The sequence below is a fragment of the Acyrthosiphon pisum genome, chromosome A1, assembly GCF_005508785.2.
Source record: "Acyrthosiphon pisum isolate AL4f chromosome A1, pea_aphid_22Mar2018_4r6ur, whole genome shotgun sequence".
NCBI classification, from domain to species: domain Eukaryota; kingdom Metazoa; phylum Arthropoda; class Insecta; order Hemiptera; family Aphididae; genus Acyrthosiphon; species Acyrthosiphon pisum.
This window is the reverse complement of record NC_042494.1, coordinates 14,444,007-14,455,350: the sequence shown is the minus strand read 5'-3', so window position 1 is coordinate 14,455,350 and position 11,344 is coordinate 14,444,007. Positions and strand designations below refer to the sequence as shown.

The 11,344-nt window shown below is 28.3% G+C and overlaps 1 protein-coding gene across 1 annotated transcript in view; it reads left to right on the top strand.

Annotated features, from left to right (window-relative positions):
- The first annotated feature begins 11,206 nt into the window (after nucleotides 1-11,206).
- Nucleotides 11,207-11,344, top strand: part of LOC100570431 (gastrin/cholecystokinin type B receptor-like) — an 18,825-nt gene continuing 18,687 nt past the window's right edge. Inside the window, exon 1 of the mRNA XM_029486170.1 lies at nucleotides 11,207-11,254. Coding sequence (XP_029342030.1) covers nucleotides 11,207-11,254 — 48 coding nt within the window. The remainder of the gene's footprint in view (nucleotides 11,255-11,344) is intronic.

Below are 11,344 nucleotides of genomic sequence, written 5' to 3'. Positions count from 1 at the left end.
CCGGGTCCAATTGTGAATCTAAACTAAACCATTCAGGGAACCCCAAACCACTCAAACACACAAAAAATTACATCAAAATCGGTCAAACCGATTAGGAAGAGTTCAGAGACACTCACGGATAGAATAAATAATAGAAAGATAGGTAATATAATCAAAATAAAACTAAAAATGATTTCACACAGTTCCATGATGATACATGTTTCATTTATTTAGTATTTACTCGTTATTATACTATTAGTAAGTAACTATATATTATATTATTGATTATTTTACATTTTGAGCGGATTTTGAGTATTGTAATTATGTGTGTTTTTTTTGTATAAAATTCTTTAGTTTTCAATACGATAGGAAAGTGATGAATCTATAGCTGGTACATATTTTTTAGATAATTGGGGAAAATAAAAAAAAATTTGGTTCAAATGGGAACTTCTACGCAAAACCGTTTTTTTACAAAATAGATTTTCTTAATTTTTTCTAATCCAAAACATGTGACCCTATAAGCACTTTAAATTTTGTATTCGTGATTTAAACCTGAATCATTTAAAGTTTTTTTTTTCAATAACTGTCGATGAGAAAATTATTGCTCGGTCAAAAAGCTTGCAAATGTAATACAAGGATCCTCATAAATTCTTTTTAGTTATTTTATCTATTTAAAAATATTAAATATAAAAGGCACGTTTTTTTATGAGAAATCGTTGCTTTTCATCAAGGGTGATAGACAGTCTTCGCTTAGAATCGTTTTTCGTATGCAATTATTTATCATTAAATTCGAATGTAATACGTATACATTTCCTCATCAATAACGATATAAGTAGGTATACAGTGGGTAATGGGTATCTACTATACTGCAGGAATAGTTCCCTTTTTAGCATATTTTCTTTGATGTATGGTGAAAAGGTTCTTTTTTCCTCGGTCGAAAAGCTTGAAAATCAATATAAGATTCTTCATGAGTGTTTTACATCAGCTACAATCTCTTAGATACCTATTAAATAGCGTCTTAAAATCAGCGAAAAATAAATTGGTTTCGATGAATATATTACATAGTAGTTGTATTCGGTGATAAATAACAGAATATATTTTATATTATTAAAAAGTTTCTTACGCCGGTATAGTAACTGACAATATTCTCCTATAGTTTTTTGTACACTATTAAAATATCATGCATGAATACAATTTTACAGAATATTAAGACTATATTGGCGCTAGTCGTGATCATAATAATAAATTATAATGAGGAGGGTATCTATATCATCTAAGATGTGAGAAGTCAGAAGTGGTAGGACCAGGACACTGAGAATACACTTAATAATTCTTAAAATAATATACATAATATATAATTATAATTATATGTATCTACTAGTAATTATTGTTTGTATTAACTGCTACATATTAATAAAAATAATATAGGGTGTCCCATGAAGTGCACAACATTTAAGTCTGCGGCCATTTTTTAAAAATTTTATCGGCATTCCTGTTCTTATAATTTCTAGTATCTAATATTACTCGGGTTTAATTCGTAGTTGTTGATAAGAATAGGGCTGTCGACTAAATATTAAAAAAATAGCGGCAGATTTAAAAGTTGCGCACTTAATGGGACACTCTATATTTAACGGACATATATTATAATATATTAATATGTATAATATGTCGACCGTCATTCGGAAACGTTTTAGCGAATACGTCTTCTGTTTCGTTTATTAATTATGCGATGGACAATTACGATAAATCGTCCTACGTTATCGGCCTTAGTAATATTAATTTTTAAAAAATAAATAAAATATGGTCAGCGTTCAAATACCATAATAATAATATGTATTAAATTATATTGAAATGTATTATAGCGTTGCAAGTGCCACAAAATACGTGCACACTACGTCACATGTACCTATACACAGTGCTCGAAGTGGGGGGGGGGGGGGGGGGTGGCATCCCTCTACTATTTTGTTAGATGAAGAATAGAAGAATGTTATGATGATATTATGAAATCTGAATTGTAAGGCATCTCTCCACTTATCTTGAACCATTTCGACTACTGCCCAAACATATATTTTAGGTACCTACAATATGATCTTATTCGGTTGGAACATATATTATGTCTCGAAAACTTTTTAGGTTTTTTTTATACGTACTGAATATGTTCAATTATAACATCTATGTCGATTTTCGCAGGTGTTTATTTCGATTATCAAATGATTCATTATAACAATACCTATAATGTCAATATAGGTATATGTAGCATATACCATTATATTGGGTGCACTGTGTAGTCTAAGGGATTTTTTTTTAACACAGGACGTACGTATACAGTGTTTTATTGAAGGCACTAATCATTTACCGTATTTTTTCGAAAAAATCTCAATAAATACAATGTTTCAATTTCAGCGCACCCTAATACGGGAATAACCGTTGCCTTTTTTTTCCTAATCCACTGTAAACAAGTTATATTTCGGACCAGCCTTTAAATATTAACAAAATATAACCACGAGAAAATAAATCTATACCTAACTCATATTTAATAATCACTCCTTTCAGCGCACCGATAAATAAAAATTGTAATGGTTGCAGTTGCAGTTTATACCCTATTATATTATTATTATTATTTCGTTATTACGATGTTACGTCTTACAGCGTAAATATAGGTTTCTACGTTAAAAAATTATTTTGTTAGTAGAGTATTAAAACTCGCAAATTATTAATAATTGTAAAAAATCTTTTGCAAACGGTTTAATATAATTCTGTTTAAGATTTGAAAAAATATTTATGTGTTGTAAAAAAAAAATGTATTAATTTTATATTTCATTTGTAAAATACTCTAATACATTTAACTCGTTTTGAAGTAAAAATAACTGACAGTAAAAAAAAAAACACAAATACCCGTGTTGGAGATGGTATTTGTGACAAAGGAAAATTCGGTGTCAAGTGAAAACGTCAACTGATGTTCTTACAACCAACTAAACATAGTTAATTTTTTTTCGAAGAATCTTAAGCGTTTGTCAGTTTAAAAAAAAATATGTTTATGCAAATTTATGTCTATGCAAATATATTTGGAAAATAAAACGTAAAGTGAATTTCAAACAATTTTGTTAAGTGGACTAAAACCCAAATAATAACTGGAATTTTCCTCAGATTTCGTTTTTTTTTTTTTTTTAGTCTTGGCAATGAAATGTTTCGGACCATAATACAATTTGTGCAATACAATACAAAATGTCAAATATACTTCACTTGGTTATAAAGACCATTTAACGACAAATCGCCGTAACATCCAAATATAGAATAATTTTCCACGTATTATAATAATATAAATTATGAAAGCTGGTCCTTAAGCATTAATTGAATCAGTTGGTAGCGTTATTTCCGTGAATTTAAACAGATAGCAGTGAGACATGAGTACCATTTCCTCGGAAATTTGAACATTATAACACTGTATAAACAGGAAAGTTTTTAAAAGCTCAAATATTCTATCTCTATAACATCTCTAACAATAATAACTTTAATAATATTCATAATTCATACTACAATAATTAAAGAAACAATCACGTTTCAGTATACTTATTAAATAAACACGAACCATAGTCATCTATTTAAGTTAAAAATGGTAGGGTAAACATTTTTTGTTTATATTTTATCAAACATTTAACGACGTATGGTGGTAATTGATAACTATTAACTTACTAATACCTAGGTATAATAATAGAGAGTAGATAACTGTTGTATTTTGTCAACATGCAGGGTAAAATCGGAATATAAATCTATTGGGCGTATTATGAGTTGGTACCTATTATAAGCATAGGCGCAAATAGCGTTTGAGATTTGAGGGGTCTAATAGGGCTAATGGGGCCTTACTTTGATAATATTGAATAAGCTTAAAACAAAATGTAGGAAATGTTTGAGAAGGCTATGGACATTTTTGGGAGGGCTTGGCCCCTAAAGCCCCCCTTCCCAATTTGCACCTATGATTATAAGTATTATAAGTACCTACATATAATAATATCACAGATTATATTATATTATGTTTTATATAATCTGTGATAATATGAAGAAAGAACCGTATAAGTTCTATAACTAGTAAAAGAGATCGAAAGTGGGGAGAGGTAATATTGTAATACCCATTCATTACTATTGTACCACTTCAGAAAAATTATATTTATAATAGTATATACGAAGTAATCTTAAAGCCTGTTCTTTTTAATGTCTACAGTGTGACAAACTACTTTTTGGTGAACTTGTCCATCGCCGATCTTCTAGTGACATTCATATGCATGCCAATGGCCGTTGGACAGTCAGTGACCGGTTTATGGCTGTACGGTGAGACTATGTGCAAATTGACATCGTATTTACAAGGTATAGTAATATTATAACTCTGGTCTATCGATATCTTGTAACATTTGTATACACTATATAGTTTCTCAAAAATTGAATGCAAAATATATTTTTGCAACAAAATATCAGTAAAAAATGAAGATCCAAGTGTTTAAGTAAAAAAAATAAATAATATGTACACTTGTTCTGCAGGTGTAAAGTCTCTTGTAAGCGATGGGATGTGTTTTCCATTTGTGTTTGCGTTTTGAAATTGTGTATATAGTTATAAATTATAATAATTTAGTGATAAGAGTTTAGTTCCAAAACTATACTATACGTTACTACGTACCTATGTAGGTAACAATGCTGACACAAGTAGATATGTGAACTATTGTAAAAACCACTAATTCTCATAATACTCGATCTGGAGGTTACGTTGGACATAAGATGAATGAAGTCATTATATATATTATTTCTATGAAAGCGAAGCATGCCAATAGATTGATAAATTTCTTTTCTTTTCTTAAAATTCTTCATTATGCCATCTTTTTCAATTATAACGATAAGCTTAAGTAATAAAAAAAAGCAGGTAAGTGGATGTCACTCAGCTGTACAGTAGATTACAAGTGGGTCATTGTATAATGGATTGTATTAGACTTGAATTCAATGATATAATATCATTGTATAAGAAAAACGATTGTGAGCGGAGACGGTTTGTCAGTCTGGGTATTTTATATTGTTATTATTTATTTTATCATGTATGTTGAATTAATATTATAATTTTATAATTTTTTATTCGTTTCTATGGTGATAAAAAAAGCGCTAGAAATTAAAATCCCATTTTTAGCGTTTTTTCGTAATTTTTCGGTGATTTTTCCCGTGGGATTATCAATAACTATTGAGAAAATCGAAAGATGACCTCTTTAAAGTACCATCTTGATCCAACTTGCTAAAAGATAAGGTACTATATTTTGAAATCGAAGCACTCCTTCTGGTAGAAATTTTGTATACAGGATATAAAATAAACACCATTATAAAACCAATAGCTTCTTTGCTCCGCTCAGAATCTAAAATAATAAATAATGCCATAGAATAAATAGACAGAGAAGAGATCTCCCAGCGGAAGTATTTAAACGTGAATATTAATTAGTAAAATAATGATACTATTATAATTAACTTATAATAGTAATACAATAAATAAATAGTAATCATCAAGTAATAATGATGGTTATAACTGAAGTGATATACTTATTTTATATACATTAGATAATCAGGTCACGTGACACCACTGACTTTTTAGCCTGTTTTTTGGGAATAGTTGCAAATGATAGTTGGGTGATAAGAGGGTTGGGATAGTGAGTTGGCTCTATCGTTTCGTTGACTTGAAAAACGTTTCAAAACGTTTTAATTCCTTGTTTGACACAATAAGTAACTGAATATTATATTATTATAGATCATACATTGGTATACTTTTACTTTTGCGAAATAAAATTATTTACTAAAAATAACTCAACAAATACCAGTAAAATGACTATATTTCAATGATTATTTTAAGTAATTAATATGATATATCATGATGCTTAAATATTCTGTTTATTTTCACATGAATAATATATATTATACACAAGAGGATAACAATTATATTGTAACAATTAATTACTTGTTTCCGAAATGGTGGTGTTTATCCGATGTTTATTTCTATATTACAATTATAATATTATATTGCTACCTAAATAGTCTTTTGGCTGGATAACCATTACAATATACTACATGCCCTACGTTTTAAGTATGTAATAGTGTTAAATATGCATATAAATCTTTGAAGAATTACTATGGCAAATCGAAAACAAAACATTTCTTTAGCTTCAACAAAATAAATTGTTCAATCGATAAAAAAAATATAGAAAACTTTTTTAACAGAACAAACCCTTCTGTTTTTAACTTTTTTGTTAGACAAAAACAATAGAAGACAAAATACTAAACAATACACTCATCAGTCCAAAACCAATTAACTTCACTCAGAATCTAATAATATAACGAAAATTAATACATTCGACAGAACGTGGTTCAACATTATATGATTAAAATACTTCTATCTAGTACCCATAGGCGCAAATATGGGGGGGCTTTAGGGGCTAAGCCCCCAAAAATATCCATAGCCACCTCAAACATTTCCTACATTTTGTTTTAAGCGTATTCAATATTATCAAAGTAAGGCCCTATTAGCCCTATTAGCCCCCCCCCCCCAAATCTCAAACGCTATTTGCGCCTATGCTAGTTCCTATCTAAATATGGAAAAAAAGTGGCTAAGTGGTTGTCATTCTGGTGTACAGTAGATTTACAAGTGAATGACTGTAATGGATGTTGCTTAATTTGAATTTAATGATACAATAACATTGTATACGAATAAAAATTCTGAGCGGAGACGGTTTGTCAGCCTAGGATTTTTTATATTATATTTTTTGTTAGATTTTTCGGTTACAGAATGAACTACTTACGTAGAACCTTGTTATAATTCTTCAATCCTTAAATATAAAATGTTTCATGCTGATTCATTTTATTATTTCCGACAGTTATCATATAGTTTTTGGAAAGCATATTTATTTATAGTACCCCTAAGATTCTTTTTCTAAATATTCCCTTATTCTTCATGTATTTCTTGTATTTGTTCTTATTCTTCTGACACCTATGTTAACTTGTTATTTATTTATGTATATATGAATGTAATAACTAATAATAAATATTATAATTTAAAAATATAAAAAAAATCGTATCTACATGGTTTATTGTTTATTTGTTTATTTTTTAGTATAAATGTAATAAAAAAATCAGAGAATTATAATAAGACATATCGATTTTACCAGAATTAGTACATTATATATACATCCCAATTAAAACTTATTGTTCTGTTTTCATATTTTTACAGTTTAAGTACTTTTTATAATAAAATGTAGCAAAAAAAGCTTAAATATTAAAATTAAATACCCTATTATATATATTATATTCATATGATGTATTAGCCATAATTCATTCCAACAAATGCTTTGTAAAACCTACAAATGTCGGTGTGTTTCTTGAAAATTTAAGGAATATCAGACAAATAATTAAAGTTATAATAAAAGTTCCCGGGAATAACCAATTCCTAAACCTTACATAATATAACGATTTTACGTTTTTTTTTTCAAATTCCAATCAATATTTATTACTTTAATTTTTTAATTTTTAGCAACATTCATGCAATGCAAATAAGGAATAACATGCAATACAATCAAATATTTGTCTTAGTGCCAATGATTTTAAATAAAATCACCCTTAAAATAATTGCTTTTGAGTACTTCGTCACTGTCGACCGTAATCTAGTAATAAACAAATAACTATTTCCAATTAAAGTTTGAAACTTGCAAAACAAAAAGGTGGAAAAAACATTCTACCATCTTACTATTTTTTTCTACCAGAGGCTAGAGGGATTAGTAAAAGTCCACAAGTAACTTTAGCGAGATGAAATAGATTAATACAATAGAAAAACAAATAACTTTTAAGTATTACCATTAAAAGGATTTCCGTTCTAAAAACACGCATTACATAAAAGTAGTTTTCGATACAAGCTTAATATTTTAAATCGTTATTTAATATTATAAAATATAACTTTCAAATATTCTTTTTTATACATATATTGTGATTTTAATCAATTTTAAGCCAAAATCGTCAACTACCTACCAAAAAATACTTACGATACTGTTTAATTCCCCTGAATAATTTTTTGTTTGCATCATTATGTTACGTGATTTATTAATCACTTACGCCCTAATAACAGATAGAAGATTTTACATTCGTGTACAATTTCTACATGGGGAAATTATAATTAAATTACATTTGAACCAATTAATATGCTAATGTAAAATAAAATAACAAAACATGAACGTGGATGCAGTACCACTGTCCAAGTATTATATGAGTACTGAGTAGGCGCTAGGATAAAGCTTTCAAAACGCAAGGATTATATTCACTATAGAGGAAAAAAAACCGTAGAAATGGACGGCGTAGTATTTAAAATGTTGTTGAAAAACGATAAATTATTACGTTGGTAGAAAAACTGTTTCCATTTTCAAAAAAAGATATTGATGCACGAATATTTTAAACAATGAGCTTTTAGTAAATTCTATAGAAATAAATTTCTGATAACAATGAATTGGTTCTATGATTTAATATTGAGAAAAATATTATGATAGTCCAAGTGTGGTCATATTGATAATCATTATTCATTATTCCCAAAATAATAATAATATTATGCGCCCCACAATAACAAAAAAAAAAAATACAATTTACCTAAATAATGTTAAAGTAGAAACGCACCTGTTCAAATACCACAATAACAATTGTGGCCCAATGAATAAATCATCCAATTTAATTTCATTATTTCCTAATTGTTATTTATTAGAAAATGATTAACAATTAAAACATACAATAAATTACTCATCTATTTCAAGTACAGTTTTTGAAATATAGTAATATTTTATTGTAGTATCACAAGTTGTAACAACTAAAAAAAATGTATGTAATAAACATATAAAGTAGATGTGAATGTATAGACATTACACATACATGTATGTCATAAAAGATTTTTTTAAATTTCGGTTTTTTTAAACGTGTTTTATTTTATTTATAGGTGTTTCAGTTGGAGCAAGCGTTTTCACTATAGCTGCAATGAGTATAGATAGATATTTAGCTATCGAACATTCGATGTCATTCAGAAAAGTACTCAATCGAAAATCAACCATATATGTAAGTTGAATGTAATGTTATGAAAGAATAATAAACATTTTTATTGTACTAAAAATATTACATTGATAAAAAAATATACAAATAATACAATTGAGTTAAAAAAAAATTGCTTAAGTTAGAATTTAGAACTGAGACTTTAGTAAACAGCCTAAAATACACTTTCAATGATAGAATATAGTATTATACTGTAATCAAATATTTGAGCTAAAAATAAATGTCTATTCAAATTATTGTAAAACAAAAAGTATATTATAGATGAAAAACAAGAATTTAAATGATTCTACTTTTTCCAAAATATTCAAGCATTATTACAAGTTAGGTTATCAAAAACGATGTGTTTGAATATGCCCGGTCAGATACGTGACTCCATTTGACTTTTTATTATTTAAAATAATTGTAGCTTACGAAACTCTAATTTTTGAATTTATGTTCATTACTTTAATATTATAAAGTTTAACAGTATGTGTTACTTCAAATAAACATTTTAAATATTAATCCGTTAAGTGATTGATCTAAGTAATGTACCTATATTGCCTATACATTACGCCGTACAATATAAATGTGGTACAATATTATTTTACCACCCTAACCTAACCTAACCTGTAGCTATTGGAAATCACCTATTATAACTTATCTCAGATAACCTTGCTCAGAACTGTTCGTTAATTTACATTGACTATAAAATTATCCTATCGATTTTTATAAACAAATATTTCATCAAGTATTTTAAATATTAATACATTTCAAACAAATTTTAAACAAAACGGGTAAATATAATAATAATAAAGTAATCCACTCGAAAAATGTTTTTAACTTTCAAGTGTTATTGAATGCGTATTATAGTGTCTAAAAAATATATACTTTTACATAAATATCATTAACATTCACATACAATATTATGACACACATACAACGTTAAAATTATACATTTATTATACTGAGTGTCGTGTACAGAGTTGTAGATTTATTCAAGCTTTGTACAAATAAAACTATACAATGTAAGCACTTCAGAAACCATACTTACACATTTGAACATTTGGCTATAAATTTGTTTTACTACGACTATTTAAACAAATTTGTTTAAAACCTAAAGTTAATATAATATTCTTGAAGTACACTTCCTGTGACTATTAACAAACCATTGTTGTATGTGCATTGTGCACACTGAGCAGTGCTGTGAAAATCGGGTATGCAGAGCGCCATAGACGGATATTGGAAGGACTTGTGGAGCTTAAGCTCCCCTGTATGTAAAAAACCACACTAGATTTTAAAATAAATTGTGTATTTTAATATACCTATATAAACTTGGTGCCTCTGCTATAATAAAGTAGGAGTACTGAGTAGCCACTAGTTAGTAGGTTGAAGCGTTTAAAAATGTATGTTTACGCTAATGGATAAGACAAAAATGTTAAGCCCCCCCCCCCCACGGATGTGACCAAATATCCACCTATGCAGAGCACACACAGCCCCCAAGCATTACATACATTTGGGGTATCCTGAGCCCAGCCTGGAGCAAGCGCTAGAAATGCACAACTAAATCACTCACAATAAAAATAGTTTTTTTTTAAAGTTGGGACATGGGTGTAGTAGGTATAACAATATGAGATATTATGTGCATTTAAATATGATGGTAGGTACTAGGTAGAATCATGTATTTTGTACTATGTTAGAAAATGGTGGGTATCAACGTTTCGGAATTCGAAGTATAATCAATTCATCCATAAGATCTATTTTTGAGTTGACCTTCTATTTTTTTTCCCGTCCAAGTGTCTTTGTTTGTCGTCTTGTCGGAAGAACAACAACTGGCCGATAACAACGATGGACGACGACGCTCCACGAAAGTAATATTATAAATTAATATCTCATGTATAGAGAAGAATAATAATGGGGCGTCAGATTTTCAATACCGTTTAATATTATAATTGCAATGACAAAATAACTTTTATTTGAGTCGACATATGATTTTATAGTAAAGTACCATGATGATATTAGATGTGACATTACGCATAAGTTATTGAGTTTTAGAGATTTTTTGTTTCAAAAATGAGTGACCTTAAAAAATTACTATAAAATATCTATCATTATTTCTTCTGATGTATTTTCAACTACAATGATATTTATTACTATGTCAGTCACTTCTGCTTCTGCTGAAAGTTCGTTTTCAAAACTAAAAGTAATAAAAATTATCTATGTTGTACCATGTCACAGATAGATTGTCTAGCTCAGCTATATATTAAATATTGAAAGGCTCCAAACTACCGAA